This window comes from Phaseolus vulgaris, chromosome 11, assembly GCF_051622355.1.
Source record: "Phaseolus vulgaris cultivar YP4 chromosome 11, ASM5162235v1, whole genome shotgun sequence".
Classification (NCBI taxonomy): Eukaryota; Viridiplantae; Streptophyta; class Magnoliopsida; order Fabales; family Fabaceae; genus Phaseolus; species Phaseolus vulgaris.
Window position 1 is genome coordinate 13222847 of NC_143508.1, and position 24098 is coordinate 13246944.

General features: G+C 34.5%; 2 protein-coding genes and 1 pseudogene across 2 annotated transcripts; 2 read left to right on the forward strand and 1 right to left on the reverse strand.

The window, feature by feature from the left end:
* Positions 1 to 446: 446 nt before the first annotated feature.
* On the reverse strand, positions 447 to 1984 carry LOC137831346 (uncharacterized). The gene is made up of 2 exons (XM_068638989.2): positions 1614 to 1984; positions 447 to 1434 (listed from the first exon to the last, which is right to left on the reverse strand). The coding sequence occupies exons 1-2, from the start codon at positions 1851 to 1853 to the stop codon at positions 919 to 921; spliced, it is 756 nt and encodes a 251-aa protein (XP_068495090.1). The 5' UTR covers positions 1854 to 1984; the 3' UTR covers positions 447 to 918.
* A 6429-nt stretch (positions 1985 to 8413) lies between these two features.
* On the forward strand, positions 8414 to 9877 carry LOC150023076 (uncharacterized; annotated as a pseudogene).
* A 221-nt stretch (positions 9878 to 10098) lies between these two features.
* LOC150023077 (uncharacterized) lies at positions 10099 to 11695 on the forward strand. Its single transcript, XM_090297531.1, has 5 exons — positions 10099 to 10475; positions 10556 to 10682; positions 10755 to 11033; positions 11114 to 11218; positions 11288 to 11695. Exons 1-5 carry the CDS (start codon positions 10099 to 10101, stop codon positions 11690 to 11692), a joined length of 1293 nt encoding a protein of 430 aa, XP_090153657.1. The 3' UTR covers positions 11693 to 11695.
* Positions 11696 to 24098: the final 12403 nt, after the last annotated feature.

Sequence of the window (24098 nt, forward strand, 5' to 3'; positions counted from 1 at the left end):
ATAAATTGCCTTAAATGTTAAATAGCTTATTTTTTGTATGATTGTTTTCTTTTATGATATGATTGTAAACTGTTGCAGGTGAAGGAGATGGAACGAAAGTGATATAATAGCTTAATTTACTTTGTTATTTCAAATTTGATGTTGACTAATGTATACTTTATTATATTATGTATTTTTTTTTGTTAATAACTACGAGGTGTTATATAATTTAATTTAGACACACCAGCTAGATAGTTCTTTTAATGTATACAAGAAATTATGCTTATCATTTAAATAAAATTTTATATCTCAACCTTACCACATTAAAAGCACATATGTACTATGTAGTAGTACACACATTATCCGTCATTTAAACAATAATCTAAATTTATAATTTCATTTGGTGAAAATATGTACTTAATATTTCAAAACCATATTACAGAATCTGATTGTGGAAGATATTTGAATTTACAAATCATGAATGCACTGGTATTATTTCAGAACTAAATCCTGTAACAAATCAAACTTAATTTCAGTACAACAACCAACGTCTTCCCTGTCAAATTTCATTAACTACTTTTCCTACTTTCCATCGGTTAGATATGTAATGTCATGTCAGAAACCCAAACAAAAGCATGGCAAAGGGAAATCAATGTGGAACTGTTTCTTCTGTCTCTCCCACCCCTACAATCCTTTCCAAGCATAGCCACTGGAACACCACTCATATCACTGTCTTTAGTGTTCTGCCTAAGAAAGCTTTGACAGCAAGCATGGATGTGGCAGAGCAGAGAATGTAGAAGCATGCACCAAGCACGAAAATGACAATTCTCACGTCAAAAATTAATGCCCCATTATGGTAGTTCCTAATAGTTCCCTACGAACATGCTTCCCATAAGTATAGTCACTGTTAATTATCATCTGATACATGATCAAGCTTTATTAATTTTTTCTTAAAAATTGTAGGTCTCGATCATGAGTCACGTGAAAACTAAACGGGACTATAGCCATTCGATAATCTTGAACTATATCAAGATAATTTCTGTTATCTTTGTCCTGTGGACTTTCTCTCAGCCTTGGAGTTTTAGGTAACCTTTTTTGGCACGGAGAACTTGAGTCCCAAACGGCGAAAAAGTAGAGCAATGTTGAAGTCAAAAGAATTCCAAAAAGCTTTCCCCAAAATACCGTAAACGCTAAGCTTATTAGAACCAAGTATATTCCATAGCACTCGAACTTTTTTTGCTTCTCTAGTGGGCTTCCATGACCACCCTCTTTCCCTTTTTCCTTGGTGAAATAGTGTTTTGAAACGTTCGTTGATTCTGATGACGCGTCTGAGCTGGAGCAAGATGAAGTTGACAAAGGCGATTGAAGGGTTTTGGTTTCCCCGTGCTTCGAATACTTATGTTTGTACCCAAAGGAATCGTGGATGTAACGGTTTTTATGGTGATCTCTTCTATTCTGCAAGACAAAAAACATCTAAGTTAAAATAGGAAAATAATTATACCCTCTTTCGATCACAGTGATAAATTTATTACTTTTTACATCAACTAAAAATTCACGATCATGATTTGTGTGACTGATGGTAGAAATTAAACTCATAAAAAATGATAAAGTGAAGGAGTGAATTCAAGACTAACCAGTATGGTTTCGTAGAACACAGCTTTGATCACCCGAGAAATCGTTCGTTTAGGTGAAACGGGGTGGAAGTATACAGATTTGGGTTTTGAATTCTTCACCATTTGTTGCTTCTCTGAAGTTGGGACGCCTGAGAAATTACTAGGAGAGGAACGATGAGGAGCAACTTCGGACTTTAACATGCAATCTATGTCAACGACAGGGCGAAAACATAGGAACTTGTTCTTTGTGAAGCTCCTCATGATTTTGGTGGACGAAGATATTTGTGTGTAACTCCAAGCTGGCAAGGGAAGATGAATATGACAAGGGCTAACTCTGATTTTGATTTTTGGGAATTTGGTTTGTTGGTTCTACAGCAAGACGAAGCAGTGGTTAGAGGACATTATATAACGTTGGCATGGTCATGGAGATGGGTTTGGTTACAATTCATTATTAATTAATGTTTATTTTTATTTGATTTTGTTTGAGTGAGAGGGTAGAAAGTGGGGGAAGAAAAAGGAAGAAACACTTTGGGGTCCGTGTGAGGAACATGTTGAAGGATGTGACATATAAAAAATAAATATTTTTTCTTTTGGGAAAGAGAGATAGAGACAAAGAAAGAGAGTGTTTTATTTAAAGATATTAATTTTGCAATAGCATAAAGGTGAGAGAGAGAAAAAGAGAGTCTTTAATGTTTATGGATTGTGAGTCAGGTGGCGTGGAGAATATATGAACTGTTGCTGTGTCGTCTAAACGGAGGGTTTTGCTTTGTCTGCATTAAATTTTATGGTACGAAGGATTTTGGCCCATTTAAGATGGTTTAATTTGGATTCGGATTGAGATCATGACAGAGAAACAGTTGATTTTTCACTTAGGATATGCAATTATTTATAACTTTTCTGATCATTTTTATTTTTTGATGCGATTTTAAAGGACTACATGCCTATTTAATGTATATCTAAACACACTTTATAGATACTAGAAGCGTTGTGTTATCCAATTTCTAATTTGGAGTTCATATATAGCATTCAACTTTCTTTATATTAATTTTAGATTTTATTGAAAGGCTATCTAACTATTGATTAGACAACATAGATTATAATATATCAAACAAGGGAAGTATATTAGCCAAGACAATTAAACACAAGTTACAAGAGTTTAGACTCATTAAGATTCTTCAGTAAAAAAATATGATTATATATATATATATATATAACTTATTTAAGATAAAATAAAATTAGAATATAAATAATTTAAATATATGAATGGGACATATTTTAATATGGAATGATTCAAGATTTTGGATTCATTAATCAAAACATAAAATTGTAACTCTATTATTATAGTGATGAACACATATGAAATAAAATAGAAAAATGAGTGAGAGTTTTTAGATCTTAAATATGGTAGTTTCTTTTAGGATAAACATGGAATAAATTTAATATTAATGGATAATTAATAAACTTATCCAAGATATCAAAATATCATCTTCAATTTAAAATTTTAAGAGAATCAATTGTGTTTTTTTTCATATATTATTCATCTTACTTTTAACTCAATTTAATTCTTGCTAATTAAAAAAAAACTTACTTTATTTCTTACAAATCTTTCTTCTTAAGTTCGAGTTATTTTTTTACAATGGTATAATTTTCCTTGAGTAAAAATCATAAATATCTAAGTATTAACTCTTATTTATTATTATTTAATGCAACGAGACATGTTTTTCTAAAATCTTTTTCTAAAAGACTTTCTATATAAGAAACTCACAAACCTAATATTTATCTCCCATATCAAGACGAACCAACGATTACAATATGATATAAAAATGTATCTTGGTAGTTTGATGATATATATTTAACCTATTTTATGTATAAAGTGTTTAAAGAAAAATCAACAATAAGCATTAAAAAGGAAAGGATAGCAAGATATTAGTATGACAAAGAGAAAGAAAAAATGTAATTAATAATACGAAAAAGTTCAAAAGCGATAAATTGAACTTTAAAAACCTTTTTTTCCTCTTTAGAAATTTTAGTCTTTTAAAAAATTCTTTTACTAAATCAATAAATTGAAATTTTAACATATTAATTTATTGAAAATATTAGAGAAAAAGTCTAAAAAAAAAATTATACTAATTCGCTCTTTTTCAATAGCTACATCCAATTATTTAATTACACCAATTAAATTTACACTAACAATAAAAATAATTTATAAAAGATCAAGAATGTTTTGGAAGGCAAAATATATGAAAACCAAATGAATTTATCCCAACCACAGGGAACTCCTGGTTCAAAGAAAATAGTCCTAGCCGATTTAAGAGTGAAACGACCAGACTCATCTAGAATCTAGTTAGGAACATCCTATTCCTCTCCAACCATATATGATTAAAAAAATAAGGCATCTGCTGTAAAGACAAGGGAATATTCCAATCTCAAGCAGTCCAAAACTGAGAGACTGTATCCGGAATGCTAGCACCATCAGATAACCCTGCAATATTTCCTAAAGAAGTAGTAGAACACCATTTATCATTCCAGAAGTTAATAAAAGTACCTATACCAACAATCTAAGAAGTATAATCAAGTATAGTAGAATAAAATTGCTTAATTCCAGGCCAAAGAAATGAGGATATATAAATCATTCTAAACTCGTATTTTGATTTAAGAACCCTGAATTTCAGGAGAAAAGATCAAGGTTTGTTGCTATAAACAAAGTTCCAAGCATGCTTAAGAAGATACACATTATTTTCACGAGGAAGGTTAATAATCTTCAAACCTCCATTCTCAATAGGAGAACAAATCGTAGCCCAATTAACGGTAGCTATGCCTTTTTTTTCATAATATCACCAATCTAAATAAAATTTTGACACCACTACTCAACTTGCTTAAAAAGTGAAACATGCCATTTATACATATTAAAGTTATGCATTGACCAACTAAATCCGCCCATCATGCTAAGAGATTTACCTTTCCAAGATGCTAGCTTCAATTTGACTTTATCAACCAAAGGTTGAGGAAATTGACACTTTGGAGCACCAACAAAGATAGACACTCCTAAATAAGTGAAAGACAAACAACCATAACTGCAAGAAAGAATGCGTTGAATTTTGGTGACAAATCTTGCAGAATTTATCCATAGTGAAAAAACTACTCTTAGAATTATTAATATATTGACTAGATATATCAACATATGTTGTAAGAAAAATACTCAAATTTCTAGAGACTTATTATCTGCCCTAAAAAAAAACAAATATGTCATCGACATATAAAATATGAGAGGGAATGAGATAACCTTGCGAATTAGCCATATGTAGAATCTTCTTATCATTCACAAGCTTAGAGATACCTCTACTAAGAACTTTCTTTGCAAGACAGAAAAGTAAATGTGACAAATTATCACCTTGTCTGACACCTCTACTATAAGGAAAAAAATCCACCAAACTGACATTTATTATGATAGAAAGCATAGCTGAATGGAGAATTGTACTAATCCAACTGACAAATGAGGGGTGAAAACCAAAGCATGTCAAAACTAATAATAAGAACTTCCAACTCAGAGTGTCAAATGCTTTATGAATATCAACTTTGTAAGCCACATTACCTCCTCTAACCTTTTTAGAAAACATGTTAATAGCTTCAAAAGCAATACCAATACAATCCTGAACCTGTCTAGTTGCACAAATCCATATTGATTAGGAGAAATGATTTTAGCATCCACAAGTGCAAGCCTATCCGCCAGTATCTTGAAAATAATCTTAAATTTGAAATTAGAAACAACAATTGGCTTGTAATCTTTAATGGGTTAAGGACCCTGAATCTTAGGAATAAGAGATACCATATTACTGTTCATTCTAGGGAGAATCCAGTTTTGTTTAAAAAACTATTGAACAACATTGCAAACATCTATCCCAATAATTTCTCTGCAAGAATGATAGAAAACACCACCAAAACCATCAGGACCAGGAGCACTATTATCATTAAGATTAAAAACAACATTTTTGATTTCCAAAAAATCAGGACATTTAATCAACATCATATTCTCCTTAAAGGAAACCAGCTCAGGAATATAAGTACCAATAAAGTCTTCTATATTGCTTGTATATTGAACATTAGAAATAGACTCAACATAAAGATTTTTATAAAAGTCCAAAATATGATCCTCAATGAGTTTAGGATCCTCAATAACCTCATTTTCAATCCATAGACGATGAATTCCACTAGAATTATTTCTCCTCTTGACCAAAGCATGGACAAAAGTAGTATTTTGATCCCTATCTTTAAACCATAGAATCTTTGCCCTTTCTTTCCAAAACAAATATTGACAGTGAAGAGCATGATCAAGCTCCTTCTTAGCAATCTTTTCTTGACAGAGAAGCCCATCAATATCAGACAAACTAGCAATTTCTAAGGTTTGTTGAATACCAAGGTGGGGAGACCCTGCTTAAGAAGAATTGCATTGTGAACATTACCAAAAAGAATTTTTATTCTAGTCTCAAAGCTCAATTTTCAACCTTTTTAACTTATGTTGCAAAATAAACATAGGACAACCAACAACCTTATTAACCTAATAATCATGAATAAGCTCATACATGAAGTATCCTGAAGCCACATAGAAAAGAAACAAAAATTGCTAACCTTCCTTAAAGAATTACTAGCAAGACTAACAAGAATAGGGGAGTGGTCAAAACAATTTTTAACAAGAATATGATAAGTACAAGAATCTCATTCATCCAGACACACTCCATTACATAAAGTCATATCCAGTCTTCTATAAATTCTATGCAACCTTCTCCATTACACCAAGTATAACAAGGTCCAATAAAAGGCATACAAGAAAGATCATTAGTATTAATCCAATTAAGGAATTCATTACAAGAAACCTGATTAGGAGTCACCCCCTTTGCAATCATCCCCCGAGAGAACACCATTAAAATCTCCCAAAATACACCAAGGCCTTTTGAAGAAACTAAGATCCCTCCACAAAAATCGTCTAACCAAGTATGTGTTAGCACCATAAACACCTGCATAGCTAAAGCATTTATCATGTATAAGGCAAGTTACATAAATAAATAGGTCATTAACCAAGAAATTTTGGACAAGATTTGGAACCGACAAACACCAAAGCTTAACAACTTTATTAGCAATAGGAGACGTAACCAAATGCATATTAACAGATTTGAAAAGGACATTGAAAGCATCAATGTATGACATCATAGGTTCAAGAAGAAAAATAATGAGGGGTTTATGTTGTTTAAGTAAACTAATCAACATCTCCACAATTTTATGGTTTCTCATCCTCTATCATTCCAGAGAAATGAAGAGACCTTCATTGTAACTTTTTAGAGAGAACTGCCTTAGTAGATTTTTTAGATTTACTAGTCCTCTTAGGTGGTCTCCTTGGTTTTCTAGTCGTGCGAACAATTTCCTTCCCAATATAACTAGCATGCTCCTCCATCTCAATAAGAGCTGCCCAAAATTTAGAGACGACCTGATTTTCAATAGTGATATGTTCATAATTAAATTCAACAATGGCAGTCAAAATAATTGGCGTACCAGTATGAGGATCATCCCCCACATATGTAGTTTCCAAACCATCAAGAGAGGAAAAGTGATTTTGCAGGACCAATGTATCATTATCTGGGAGTAGTGTTTTAACATCCCCAAGTGATTTAGCATTCCGAGGAGAGGTATGAGGCGACGAAGAAGGTACAACCACGGTAGCAGAGACCTCCACATGATGACCATCAATAGGAGTCGTAATTGGTGCTTTAACATCCCCAAGTGATTTAGCCTTCCGAGGAGAGGTATGACGTGACAGATATGGTACAAGCATAATATCAGAGACCTCCACATGATGACCATCAATAGAAGTCGCAACTGAATCTCCTACAAGTTGTGACTCTGAACCTTTGGCTTGCATAATAGCTGGTGAATTCCTTACCATCCTCAGTTTTGAAACCCTAACTGTATCGGAAGGGGGAGTGAACAACCCCTGCCTGGGTTATGACTTATCATGATCCGAGGCATCCTCGAGAGGAGGGATATATGCAAAATCATCCTCTCTTCCATCTGTATTCTCAGAAGCAAGGTAACCCAAGAGTTACCCTGCATTAGCCCCGCTAGGAGCATCAGTTGTCAAATTACCAATAAGACCTTCCACGAGTTTTAGTTATGGATCTTTCTTCCGATACTCTTTATGTTGTTTAGGAACCTCGACCTTCCCCTGTTCCCGTTCACCAGGAATTGTCTTCTGAGATGACTTATGTTGAGGTTCAGGAACATGATCCTGATCATGAATCACGCGGCACTGAGCAAGCTCATGCCCAATCATCTTACAGTGAGAGAAAAATGGAGGGAGCCATTCATATTCCATCAAGACAAAGGGCAATGACAAAGCACGAATGGACTTAGGTTTGTATTGTAGGCGAAGAGACTTGGAACTTAAGTCACATCTTAATGGAAAGATGTTGAAGCCAAAAGCAAATTACACACTTGCAACAGAGGAAATTAAACATGTGTGTCAATGGTTAAAAGATCTTAGGATGCCTGACAGATATTCTTCGAACTTGGCTAGATGTGTTGATGTCAACAAGGGAAGGGTGCTTGGGATGAAAAGTTATGATTGTCATGTGTTCATGGAATGCCTACTTCCCATAGCATTTAGTTCATTACCAGCTCATGTTCTAAATCCCATTATTGAGGTAAGTCATTTTTTCAAAGATTTGTGTTCTACAACACTAAAAGAAGATGACCTTACTAGGATGGAACAAAACATTCCAATAATTCTTTGTAAGTTGGAAAGAATATTTCCTCTGACATTTTTTGATTCTATGGAACATCTCCCTGTCCATCTAGCATATGAAGCAAAACTTGGTGGACCTGTCCATTATAGGTGGATGTACCCATTTGAAAGTTAATAATAAGAGTTATTATTCTTTATTTAATGTGAACTATAATTATCAATCATATCACATTTCTTTGATTGTAGATTCATGGGATATGCTAAACGTTCAATGAAAAATAAGGCTAGGGTAGAAGGATCTATTTGTGCATCTTATTTGCATCGTGAGACAACTCATTTTTGTTCACACTATTTCAACAACTTCATGTTAAGACCACAACATTGTAGAAATGAAGTGGACATTGAAAGTGAAAGGCTTCCATCAATCTTATCTGTCTTTGACCAACCTAGACGTCATTCTGGGAGGGAGATCACTCGTTGGTTAACTGATGAAGAATTGAGCTCAGCTCATGTTCATGTTTTGATCAACTGTAATGAAGTTAAACCATACCTTGAGTAAGCGTCATGCAATATATTATTTTAAAACACTGTTATTCATCCATTAAGTTATCGCTAACCTAATGCATTGACACCTATATATTGACAGCGCTTTCTTACATTCTAATGAAATTTCTGAATCCCATGCTTCGGCTCATATACATGCATATTTCCCTTTGTGGTTTAGGACACAAGTATGTATCTAGAAATTCTATAATTTACTTTTTTGTTGACTTCTTTAACCATTTCATAAAAAAGTAATGACATTGATATATTTATAGGTTCATAAAGACCCTTTAAATGTCAAGAACCAACACCTAAGAGATTTATCATTTGGTCATTTAAGGTGTGTAAAAGAATGGCACACATTCTTTGTGAATGGGTACAAATTCCACACTCACGCATGGAGCGAGGGAAAGAAAACAATAAATAGTGGGGTCCATGTAAAGGGTTTTACAGAAGGAGGTGAGGATGATTTCTACGGTGTGATTCAACACATGTATGAGGTGGAGTACAATTCTTCGACCTCAGATAAGAAAGTTGTATTATTTTACTGTAATTGGTTTGATCCATCAACAAGAGGTACGCGAGTAGATTCCAAATATGGTATTGTGGATATTCGAATGGATAGAAGATATGTGCCATTTGATCCTTTTATCATTGCACATAATGTTCGACAAGTTTATTATGTACCATATCCAACATCACGCAGAGACAAACGTGGTTGGTGTGTTGCAATCAAAAGAAGCCCATAGGTAGTATAGATTCTGATGATGTAGAAGTTGAAGTGCCATATCAGGTGGATGAAATGTCACATGTTAATGAAGTCATTGAAGTTGAAAGGGTTTTAGGATTACAAGATTTAGAGGCTGAGCTTGCAGAAGTTGACATAAACAATGTATCATCATTTCAAGATCAGATAGATGAAGAAACAAATGAATGGGAAGAAGACAATGAAAAGGGAGAAAGTGAAGATGAATATGGAGATGACTTTGACATCTCTAGCTCTGAATAGACTTAGGAAGCCAATGTTAACAAATAATATTTATTGTAGGAACTACTATTGTATTGTTGTTGTTAATATACTGTTTATTACTCCAATTAATTTGAGTTTAATGTTTGCTGATGAAATTTGTACATGTTTATTTCAATTTTTTTATTAAACTATATTCAACATATTCTTGTTCATTGATAAACTTATATAACCTTCATTATCATTTCATGCAATATATATAGATGTCATCAGGAGGTTCTGATCAACCATCACTGAGTAACAACCAAAAAAAGGGGAAAAAAAATTATGTGATAAAATTGTTATCACGATTTAACAACCAAAATCCATCATCCAGTCAACCCAATACACCTATTTCTTCTTCAGTTCATGGATCTATCCCACCAGTAGCAGATGCTACCCAATCCACCCCACCAGTACAAGATGCTATTGCATCAACACCATCTCCACATGTTGGGTCTAATACATCAACCCCACCAGATATTACACCATCCCCATATACAAATCTTGGAGGGACACATTCAGCTTCTGCAGCGAATAACTTAGAGAACGAGGTCCTCTCAGCTGGTGATCGCCCTCTGATTCAGCCTATTGGGGGAGGGTAAGAATATAACAAAATTCAATTTATATAATTTATTATTATTGTCTTATAATTTTGACTAACTTTGTTTTGGTATTTAGGTTTTATCCATCAAAAATAGCATCAAAGGCCATCACTGCCAACATCAAACAACAATTTGGTGAGCCATGGCCAACATGGGGGGCAATCCCAAAGGGTGAATGGGATATATTTTTTCAACGTTTTAAGGTACTTGTTTTTTATTCCCTTTAAAAAATTTATATTTTACAATTTGGATTGATGATTCTTGTTGTTTTGTAGAGGAAGGTCACATGGAGGGTTGAGGACGAGGAAAAAGTTAAGAAAAATTTCCATACAAAAGCTTCTCACACCCTTTCACAAATGTTTAAAGATGCTCGCCAAGAAGGTAAACGACCAGAATGGATTGACAATAATGTTTGGAACAACCTCCTTGAACAGTGGAACATGCCTGTGTATCGATCCAAATGTGATACAGCTAAAAAGAATCTTTTGTCTGAAAAAGGTGGATGTCTGCACACTGGAGGATCTATTAGTGTTCATGAACACGCTATTCGTATGGTATGATTTCCATATAATTTTTTTATATTAATTTATGATTAATTATTATCTTCTTAATTTATGAAATGTTTTCTTTATAGACAGAGGAGCTTGGCCGCTCGGTCGATGTTGATGAAGTGTTTCAACAAACACATATACGAAAGAGCACTGGAGATTTTTTTGATGATAGATCAAGGCGGACTCATGTTAGTTATTTTAAACTTTTTTTCATATACATTAATTAGTATGATAACAAATATTTTTCATTTTAATAGGAAGATTTTGAAAGTAGATTGTCTCAAGCATTATCTGAGTCACAATCTACCTCAATATCTACTCCATTAGATCCTGTTGAGGAGGAAAAATTGAGAAGTCGTTGTTGGTTAGAAAGTGTAGGTGGAAGGTACAAGGGACGAGTATATGGGGTTGGACGTGTTGATTGTCAGGACGACTGTGTTAGTCGTTACCTACAAGAAACACAACCATCTTCTAGTAATAAGAAGGCTGATTCAGAAGAAATTGTTGAACTTAAGCAGCATATTGAACACATGGATGCAAAGTTTCAAAACTTGCAAAACTTTCAAAACTTTATGATGCAATATCTACCACCTGAGGCAGCAGCTGCAGCACAACAGTTTTTTCAGCAGCCAAATACCCCGCCACCAACTCAACCGAATTAGCAGTCAAATGAAGTGCAACATCATAGTAATCATGATGAACAACAAAATTCACCCGGTGAAGATTATAATAATTATTACCTTCTCTAGAACTTTGTTTTAATGAAATACATTTTGGATATTTGGAAATAGTAAGTATTGTATGTATGGACAACATTGAATGTGATGAATATTTGTCTTCTGAAAACTGGAATGTACTGAAATGTTGATGAATATATGCAGGTGTAGAATATGGGGTGCTTCTAAATACAAAAAATATAGGGTGCTTCCAAATATAAAAACTGATGCTGCTGTGTAGAATGTTACATACGGATTTATCCGTATGTAAGTTTATCCGTTAATTACATACGGATTTATCCGTATGTAATTACATACGGATATTACATATGGATTTATCCCTATGTAATTACATACGGATATTACATATGGATTTATCCGTATGTAATTACATACGGATCCAAAGTCCGTATGTAAAAATTACCTACGACAGTTTTACATACAGATTTTTGCCCGTATGTAATCCGTATGTAACGATGTTTTATATACGGATTTTGTGTGTTATATACGGATTTTGACTGTATGTAATTTGAGTTTTTCTTGTAGTGCATGTCGGTTACAAAAGCAAAGTTTGAACGTCAACCAAGAGCTAATCGAAAAGAGGGGACAACAAATCAATATCCACCAACACTCTAGCAAACAAGCCCCTATTCTTTCTCATGGTATGATCATCCAAAGATAAAAGAGTATCAATGCCTCTGGTGATGGAAAATATCGTCATTGGTCTCCAATATTCCAAAGGCAAATGGTAAATTCTAACCCAAGCCTAAGTTTTAGTACTCTTCACAGTAGATGGAACAAAGTCTTTTTTCCAGACAAACAATCTCAAGAAACCAGGAGATAAATTCAATGAACGCATCTCGAGAGCCCATCGTATGTTTTCTAATGAAGAGAACTCAAACTAGTGAATATTTTTTTTTAAATAGTGGGTATATTTTCTATCATTTATATTAAAAATCCAAATATAAGTTAAAAGTTACATGTTAAATATAAATTATAAATGAGAAAGTTGTATAACATTTTAAAAAAATCATATTTAAAATTTTGTGTTAGAAGATAATGTTATCCGTTCTTTTATGGTCAATTTATAACTGATAGTATTAAATTTTTTTAGTGTCATTCCTCAAATGAACCTGACAATATATGTGGGTAACTTTTAGCTTTAAGTTATATAATAAATGTAGTTGCTAAATGATGTTTATGGATGAACTTCTAAATTTTTTTACTATAAGTTAAAATTAATTTATGTCTAAGTTAAAATTAAAATTTTAGATAAGTTATATATGAAAACACTTTTACAAATTAACTTATTAATAAACTAATTTTAATTTTTTTTTAAATTGTTATAAAGATTCTCATCCAATGATCAAAACGTGCTCAAATACAGATATAACAACCTCAGCAGTAAAATACTTCAAGCAAAGGCAATGAAACAGAAATATTCAAATCAAAATATGCTCCAACTTTATTATGCATGCGCGTAGGTTATTTGACATGTTTTCTTGATGAACACATTTAATAAATAAATACTGACTCTTGAAAAATGATTGAATACACATTTATAGGGAATCAAGAAAACAAAACAAAGGCATTTCGCCCTACTTTTACCAACTAATATACGTGCAAACTGTGTTTTATTCTTGACTTAAAGGAATGTTTCTAGAAGAAGTTTTACAAAATAGTCGCGTCCTAAAAAATTACACGTTGATTCCTCAATTCCTTGCTTAGATTTGTTTGGATAAATATTTTCTAAAAAGGTAAGAAAATAATCATAATTAAAATTATTTTAGGTATAAAATAGTTAATAGAAACTCTTTTATATTAGTTTATATATGTAATAAAAGATAATTTTAGGTTAACTATGAACTAATTTTTATTTATTTTGCTTCCTGGAAAGAGCTCCTCCAATGGTTTTATCACACTCGGTGCCATACAACCAAAAAGCTCTAAATATGCTTCACTATTACATTTCCATTATCACTTTTTTTATGCATTTAAAATGAAAAAAATGCAAGCAATAGTTAAGTCTATTTTCTTAAAATAGTTTTAATCTACTGAATTTGTTGAGCATATAGATGCTGAAATTTTAGTTCCTTTGAGAGTTGGACGATGAAGGCAGAAAGTAAAGTTTCCCTTATTCCTTTCACTGTTTCTTCCTTAATTATCGTTTTCTTGTTTCTTTCCCCCACATGATTCACGAGTCATGACTCTATCATATTTTATTGCTAAATTTTTTTAGGGTGCTTTTCGAATAACTTAAAATATTTGACAGTGGTATTCAAGATCTTCATGTTAAATTGTATGGCACATGCTTAATGAGTAAAAAATATGTATATTCAATGGAAACCACTTACGTGTTAGTAACTCTTTTTTTTTTTTAATTCACCAGCTTAAAGAAAACTTATGAACTAAGACATCTTCGTTATTATTATTATGCTTTTCATATCATTTTAAGAAATAATTATCATAATTTTTTTTATTGGAATACGTTAGTATCTTCACACAATGAAATTCTTAAATGGTAAAAAAATGGGTAGACTGAATTTTAAAATAAAATAATATTTAATTATATAATTAAATTACTTTTTTTTAAATTATATATAAAAATTCAATTGTTTTTTATTTATTTATAAAAACATGAGTATAAGATCTCAGTGTTAAAACACAACTTACAAATATATAACATAAAAACTTCACGACGTTAGAAAAATTAGATTCATGTAAAATAAGATGCGTAAAATTATTTCATAAGATTCATACATTAAATAGGTTCACAATATTGGAAATAATTGCCATAAATTTTTGTTAACTGATTTGAGTCATTAATTAAGTCAATTAACTACGTATATTTTAAAAGTTAAAATTATATAATTAACATAATTTTATTAATCTATATTATAAATTTAAAGTCTCATGACAAAGTATCTTGTAGCGGTTGTGACCGAGTGAACCACGTCACTCGTCCTCGATTGACCGATCGACCGGGTGATCAACCATATTAAAGAATAAATTGACTAAATGACAAGTGATGAAACATCCTACAAATCTAGGCCACGCTCTATCAAATCCTGGTGACACATCGAGAATTCAACAAACATTGATTTACTAAAGATATGCTCCAGATATACCTTCCCACAAATCCGAGTGACACTCCCAGAAATCATCTAATACGGATTTATTGAAGATATGCGCCAGATATGACCCATCAATCAAATAGTCCATTACCGAACACTATAAACAAGCCTTCTACAAAGGATTAAGGTACATTTTTATTAGTTTTACATCATACACTCTCAATACAGAGTACTTACTTGATCGTCGAAGAACCTTTAATAAGTTTACTCTCGATTGAGCGCTAAGGAACTAAGGAGTTGTTGAAGCCTGAAGGAGTGGGAAAATTGAAGAACTGAAGTACAAGGGAGCACGACCGAAGACACGACTATTGGGAGAGCGACTGACACTAGTGTCAATTGTTACAGCTAATCTCAGGTACTATCTAAGGCTCACTTTGTCTATACAAGTACAATTGGTGCCCACCGTTGGACCAAAATAGAATCACAACAAGCAACAATGGTTTCAACAAGACAGATGGTGAATGAAAGGATTCCAGAGGAAGATCAGATCGCTATGTTCTAGACTCTACAAAAAGAGATGGAAGAAATGTGCCAAAAATACAAAGAGAATGTGGCTCTTCGCTAGAAGAATGAAGAGGAGATGTGAATCCTTAAGGAGCAAAATGAAGAGATGAAGCGGCAACTAACCGGTCCTACACATGGTGTCAAGCGTAGATAACAAAGGGAACCTTTTCCTCTGAGAAGAAAGCACACACAAAACCAAGAGAGAACAGTTACAACCCAAACTTAGACTTATCGGTCTTCCAGATTGCATACAGAGTGCACTCACATCATAGAAGATGATCCGAAGGGACATCATCCCTTCTCAGATGAAATCATGGAAGCACAACTCCCTCCCAACTGGAAAGGGATTGAATGTCGATCAGTATGATGGTATCACAGATCCAAACAAGCACATTGATGTGTATAAGACACAAATGAGCCTCTAAACATAAGATAAATCAGTATGGTGTCGAGTGTTCCCCACCTTGCTAAAAGAAGGAGCACTTAGTTGGTTCACAAGACTTCCATTTGCAGAAAGGTGAATCACTCTGAGCATTCATGGAGAGATTTAGAAGGTTATCCTTGAATATCAAGAACCTCAGCCAAAAGATGGTTATATGTCACTTGGTCATAGCACTTCAGTCAGGTTCGTTTACTAACAATCTATGTAAAAAACCAGCAAAAAACTTAGACAAAGTAAGGCAACAGGCGGCTAAGTTCATGCAACTGGAAGAATTACGTGATTATCGCAATAGTGTTCGAGCATATAATGGTGGAGATAATGAAAAAGAGAAGGATCAAGGTGGCAGACATGCGCCCGGACGATCCAACAGGTACAAAGAAAATCGAGGCCCTCAATTTCACACCTATACCCCTTTGAATGCTGATAGGGTGAAAATCATGGATGAAGCACTGAATGCCGATCTCATCCTAACACTTAAAAATTTACAAGGCCCAAAGGATGCTGATATGTTCAGGCAATGCCAATACCACCAAAACTTTGGTCACACAGCCGAAGAGTGTTAGGCGTTGAAATACAAAATTAAAGAGCTCATTAGAGTTGGCCGTTTACGTAAATTCATCCTAGGTATGAACATTAGTTCTTAGAGATCCCCTCAAAGGGAGAAATATCCTTGAAGAGATAAATGAAAGGAGACTTACCCTCGGCGTCATGACGATGATGACAAACGCCCAACAAAGAAACAATGAAGGAGCGAAACCCTTAGAAGGGTCGAGCCTTAAAAAAGAATCAGTCGTGAGGTAATTAACACGATCGTTGAAGGGTTTGCATGTGGAGGGTGTTTGAGCTTAGTAGAAATATCTACGGGCTATTCAATCGATGCACTCGACCACAATCAAAGGTCGACCAAGAATACCCCCAATACTCTTCACTGATGATGACTTCATAGCTATTGATCCAACCTAAGACGACCCTATGGTCATCACTGTCGAAATCGACAATTTTACCATCACAAAGACTTTGGTGGACCAAGTGATGTGAGTTGATTTTAGCTTTGCGCATATTTTAGGATTTTTACTTGGATTAAGATTGTGATTAACAATAATAGGTGAAACTCAGTGAAGATTGCCGCTGGACACGAACTTAACCAAGTGGTTAAGTAAGTATGAAGACTTTCTTCAAAAGAGCAAAGGGAAAAACTAAAATAATATGATGATGAGCAAGGAATTAACGACAAGATAACATTGGGACGAAATTTAAAGAAACAAAACCAAATAATGGAATGACATATGCGAAAATGGAAGGAAGAATAAAGGAAGCATTAAGATGAATGAAGCTTATGGATATGGGGAAAGTGAGTGTGAATCATGCCACTTGGGGGAGGAAGCTCCAAGATGAGTGAAGGAGAGTCGCCACTTGAAGCATTCTTTGCTCAAGATAAGAATCAAAGAGAATCTGGAAACCACACAAGGAATCACTCTGATAGAGTTTCTTTACTTCAATTTCAATGTGATTTACAAGAGGGGAGACACCCTATTTAATGATATGAGTGCCTTAGAGAGGAAGAGAGAAAGGGTAGGGTGGCGTAAATGACTACAAGCTTCTAGAAACTAGGTCAAATGTGAGCACATGGGAGAGTCTTCTAGAATTTAGGTCAAAGGGGAACACATGGGTGATCTTCTAGAAACTAGGTTTTCTAGAAGCCTAAGCTAACTTATTATTCTTCTAATTTGGGCAAGTGTGAGCTCAATTGATTACAAATTAAACTTGTCTTAAAAAGACTAGAAGGAAAAATAATCGATACTCTGGCTCATGCCCAATTGTTCTTCTCCTGAGGATCTTCTGATGGATGGTGGGACCCGCTTGAGATGTTTGACCTAGCCTTTAATAGTCCTTTGGGCTTGTGGTCAACTTCTTGTAAAGTTGGGTCATATCACCAAGGTAGTTCAGTTGACATTCTGTACGGGAAAACCTTCAAAAGAATGAGTATCCCAGAAACTGAAATCCAACTGTATGACGACCAGATAATAGGTTTTTCTTGTGAACGAGTGGATATGCGAGTGTATATTGACTTATATACCACCTTTGGTGAGGGTAAGTACCTATGCACACACATTAAACTAAGGTATTTACTTGTCAATGCCAACACTTCATACAATATTTTGCTCGGGTGGTCTCCCATAAATCGTCTTGGACCAATAATTTCAACTCCACATCTCGCCATGAAATTTCCATTTTCTTCGGATGACATAGTCATAGTACAAGTGGATCAAAAGGTAGCACGAGAGCGGTATGTTGCTAGGTTAAAGGTCGAACCAACCAGTCGACCCTACTACAAGGAATCACCACGGGGACAGTCTTGCAATCGTAGAAGGGAACAATCGTAAAGATCTTGAGGACTGATTAAAGATCGATCTCGATAACTGAAAGCTCCTAGGAAGGAGCACATGGTTGCTATAGTGGATCTAAATCTCTGATTGAATGATGTTTGTATCGAGCCAAGCGAAGACCTCTGCCCAATACCTCTAACAAATTATGCACATTCAACGCATATGGAAACATCACTAACGTTGATCGATAGTAGAATGGTAAGTCAAACAGTTATCGAAAATGCTAACCTTTTTGCTTGGACCGCCTCCGACATGTCGGGGGTAAGTCCATATATTATTACACATTGTCTCTTAGTGTGCAAAAAGGCACAACCGAGCCCAAAAGAAAAGAAAAGAAAGATGGGCGAAGAGAAGCACAATGTCGCACAAAATGAAACCCACAAGCTTATGAAAATTGATTTCATGAATACCACCTGGCTGGAAAACGTGGTTATGGTGAAAAAACTCAACGATAAATGGAGAATGTGCACGGACTATACCGACATCAACAAGGCTTGTCCGAAAGATGTTTACCCTTTTTTTGAGCATCGATCACCTGGTTGATGGGGCAACCAATCACTTTTTAAGTTTCTTAGATGCATACTTCAGATACAATCAGATCCAAATGCAGCTAAGAAATAAGGAAAAAATGACTTTCATGACTGATTATGATAACTTCTACTATGAAGTCATGCCATTCGGCCTAAACAAGCTGGAGCAACCTACCAAATCTTCAAGGGAATGTTCAGCCGAAACTTTGAGCTTTATGTCGATGACATAATTATGTAGTATGATTCGTGCGTTTAACACATTCAAGATCTCAAAGAAGTTTTCAAGCCCTTAGAGATCGTGGTATGCGATTATATCCCGACAAATGTGTGTTCTAGGTAGAAGGTGGAAAATGCCTAGGCTTCATGCTCACTCATCGTGACATCGAAGTGAATCAAAAGAAGTGCATGGCTAACACTCGAATGTGAAGCCCTAAAAATACAAAGGAGATTCAGAACTGATTGGTCGGTTAACAACCTTATCATGATTTATGCCGAAGTTGGCAGAAAAAACAAAGAATATCGTTCAGCTCTTACGAAAAGCATCGAAGTTCAACTGAACACCTGGGTATGAAGATATATTTGTTAAAATTAGAGGCCTTAAACAAAAAGGGGTGAATTGTTTTTGAAGATTTTTGCAAGTATTGAATGTTGAGTGAAAAACTATGAAGAATTAATCAATGGAAAATCTTTTCAGCCAAATAGAAAATTGTTTTTAAACTTGATTCCAGAAAATCAACCTATTGTTTTCACGAAACAATGGGTTGTTTATATGAACAGATTTGAAAAGCAAAGTTAAAATAGTTTAATGAGTGTAGGGATAGAGAAATTCACACAAGGTGTTTATACTAATTCACTCTTAACCAAGAGCTACATCCAATCCTCAGCTAACTATTGAGAATTCACTATGTAATCAAACCTAGATAACAAAACACACACCAAAAGTGTTGATCTTGAACCCCTCAAGAACACACACCACTTTTGGCAAACCACACAGTTTCCAGAACCACTTTCTGAAACTGCACCACACTAGAACACACAGAAATACAATGTTCAAGGAAGAAGGGAATAGAATACACCGGGGTAAATCAAATATTAAAGTTCAGAATTACAAGACAATCCTATTCCACTTTTGAGAATGATCCAAAGCTCTTTCAAATCTTGAAAACTATTTTTGATTTATCTCTCTTTCCTTACTTAATGCTTAGGAGCGTAAAACAAACTTTTTCTACTCCAATCAATTGGTCAAAGTAAATAAAAACCAAAAGTTGTTAGGATCATTTAAAACATACTAAACCACCTAACAAAATTCTGTTAAGGTTTTTCAGAAAAACAACAAGTTGAATTCTCGAAACAACCGGTTGAATCAGTTTGACAACATAGTGAAAACAAAGGCAAGCTTTTCAAAATCATTTTAAAAGCTACTAAGTGTCAAACAACCGGTTGAATCGACATTTCAACAGATTGAAATTTCACACTCTTTAGAAAATTCATCTTTTCAAAAAAAATTAAGATTCAATTAACCTTGGATCATCTTAAAAAGTGAATTAACAATTCAAAGACTACTAAACACACACATACAACCAACAACAAGGTCTTCAAGCATTACTCTTGGATTTGGAGACATCAAAGCACCTTTTTCAACAACATTCCTTCATCTCAAACCCTTTCTAGCAGCACCTCCGATCATACAAAAATCGGATACACAATGACCAATAACAGTATATTTTTCGGTCTCGAACGAAACTATCAGCGCAACTTTAGTGCAAGAGGTAGAGAGTGAAGAGCGGTCAGTCAACTTCATTATCCGAGTTCTACATGGTGCCGACGTCAGGTATTAAATGATTGAAAAGGTGGTCGTGGCACTCGTTATCACCGCCCGTAGGATGAGAATGTACTTCCAGAACTATCACATTATTGTCAAAATTGACTATCCCATCATGGAGATCCTAGCTAAACCAGACTTAGCCATATGAATCATTGACTTGGCAGTTGAATTATCTTAATTTGAAATCGAATATCAACTTAGGGGGCAATAAAGTCCCAAAGCATAGTTGACTTTATGGTCGAACTCAACCTTAAACTAATTGAAGATGAAGATCTCTAGTGGACACTACATGTGGACGGGTCATCTAATGACAAATTGTGTGGGGTAGGAGTAGTCCTCGAGGGTCCGAGCGGGATCTTTCTGGACAATATTTGAAGTTTGATTTTAAAAATTCAAATAACCAAGCGGAATTTGAGGTCATTCTGGCTAGACTGACACTAGCACATGATATGGCAGCTCGCCAGGTACACTACAAAAGCGACTCGCAACTAGTAGTCAGTCAAGTAAAAGGAGTGTTCAAGGTTAAAGAATCCCTATTATCAAAATATTACCACCTCGTTCAGACTTTTATCTCCAATTTTGAATCTATTCAAATTAAACACATCCGATGAGAACATAATGTGAGAGCCGACATGCTGTTTAGGTTGGCTACAACTAAAAGGAAGGGGCTCCATCACTCAGTGATCTATGCAGTTCTCAAGAGTCAAAGTGTTAGCATGGACAAGTGCATGGCTATTACTGAAGAAGAAACATAGATGACACCTATCTGATGTTGTCTAGAGAGTGGTGAGTGGAGCACAAGAGGAAAAAACTATAAGGCAAAAAACTGCGCAGTTCATCTTCATTGGTGATGACCTGTAATGTCGAGGATACACCCAGTCGTTATTCAAGTGTATGTCTAAAGGTCAGACCGACTATGTCATGCGGGAAATCCATGAAGGAGTATGCGGTAGTCACTCGAGAGTCAGGAAAATAGTTGCTAAAGTACTTAAAGCAGGATATTATTGGTCAACCGTCCAGAGTGACTATGTCGAGTTCGTACGCAAATGTTTGAAATGCCAAGAGTACGACACACTATCTCTTCAGAAGCCTGAGAACCTTCACTTCATCCTCTCCCTTTGCCATTTGCAAAGTGGGGAATGAACATTATTTGGTCGTTCAACCGAAGACAATGCAAATTTCTCTTAGTAGGAGTTGATTATTGACTGAGGGATAATAGAGTTCTACAAAAAACTTAATGTCAAACACATCACTAGTTCGGTGGAACATCCCCAAACCAATGGACAAGCCAAGGGCATGAACAAGGTAATCCTCAATGAATTAAAGAAAAGACTCGACATTGAAAGGCAAGTGCACCGAGGAGCTTATCGAAGTCTTGTGGACCTACCGATGTACACCACAAACCACCACCTAGGAAACACCATATAGCCTAACATATGGTACTAAAGCCATGATACTAGTAGAAATTGGGGAACCTTCCCTACGACGTCAAATGTTTGATGTCAATTTAAATCAAGAAAGCCTAGTGGTCAAACTGGACCTAATCAATGAATACAGAGAAAAAAAGTAGAATCAGTGAAGAAGCATTGAGATTCGAGCGACCATACGATATCATTCAAAAGTGACACCTAGAAGCTTTCAGAAAGGAGACTTAGTTTGACGTATGCACAGTGAAGCTCAAAAGAACGAAGGAAAATTTTCAAGCAATTGAGAAAGATTTTTTTTTGAGTTAAGACACAACGATCGGTGGAACTAATTATTTAAAATATTTTTCTGGAAGAATTGTACCAGGGACGTGGAATGCCACACACCTCAAATTTTATTATAGTTAATGAAGTAAACAATGAAATTTTTCCTCGTTCGGTTGTTTTATCCCTAAGGAGTGTTTTCGATCAAGAAGGCTTTAACGAGACACTTTAAAAATACACACTTGTTATTGTTTCAATTATTGCAAACATGCTAACACTATGCTAGTCTCAAGGCAACTTGCTTAAAATTTAGCATTCTTTCCCAAACGAACGTGTAATGTGCTGATACGATTATGGAAGCTTTGCCTTAAGACGATAATCCCTACCAATATCCTAAATCTATACCCTTTGGTCAAGACATCTTGCTTAACAATTAATAGTCATTTCTAAACAAATGCGTAATGTGTTGATACGGTTAAGGAAGTTGCCTCAAAACGAAAATCCCTATCGATATCTTAAATATACCATTCGGCTAACGAAGTTTTTCCTCCATGAGGCAAATCCCTCATGAATGGTTAATATAAAGTTTTCTCCACGTAAGGAAATTATCTTAAAACGATAAATCTCTCTTAGCAATTTACTTATGAGTTGTTATAACATCAGTGTTGTCGGCTCGTTAATACAACATCAGATCGACGTTCAAATCCTTTTAAAAAACTCAACTTATTTAAGTTATATTGATTAAAGAATCTGATCAACATTCAAGTTGTTAGTCATTCAAAAGTTCGAGCGACATACAATGGATCCTAATCCTAATGATCGTTCAATATACATTCTTTACAGTTATACAAGTATTAATAGACATTCAAGACAAGCACCGAAAATGTCAAACACAATAAAGTCGTTCGGTCGAAAAAACAAAGAAGAATGAACGATGCAAAAAACACTAAAGGGAAAAGACATTACTTAATTAAAAGGCGAAAGCATAGTAACTTGTAAATTATATAATTACAAATTATAGAGGCGCAAACAACTCCTCTAGCGAGCGTTCGCCCTCTTCATCTTCTCTTCCTTCCCCCTCTCCTTCCTCTTCATCATCCCCATCGGCTGCCACAAGCTGACCGTTAATGACGTCTTTAGAATCGTCATATCGCTCATCGACAAGGTTTTAAGTACTAACTTTAGATAATATAAAATAGTATCTAATTTAGTCTTTAAAATTTGTTTTCATTTAATGATTTTCCTGTAGTGATGCTTCTTGGTCTCTTTATAAAGTTTAATATAGTTAAATGAGTTAAGAATGTTAGTATATCATATATATAATATCTTTGATGATATTATCATGACACCAAAAATCCTTCATCTTTCACCCCGTTAAGCTTTCAAACTCTTGTCAGGTCCTTTTGTGTTCCTTTTCAAAGCTTCACCCCTTTCGCCCAAACATGTTGGTTAAGAAAGACTTTTACTATTCAACAATGATTAGGGTTTTCCTAAAGGACTTTGGCATAGGAATAAGGATAAATTTGAGTAGGCACTTGTTCAAGTGATAAGCCCATAATATTGTAACAGAATTGGCACAATGTTAACTAATTTTTGTAGTACTTTGTTGTGAAGTGGTTGTTAGATATTATAATAAAAGTTGGTTATTTAAATTAATATGACTTATATTATGTTGAAGGAGTTACAATTCAACTACATCCGTTGAAGATCTCACATTAACTAGAGATAAGAACATTTCATAGTGTATAAGTGGGTGTAAACACCGTCTTATCAATCAATTTTGTAAGGTTAAGTTAGACTTAAAATTCACTTTTTAATATAGTATTAGAGTTATTTAAAATC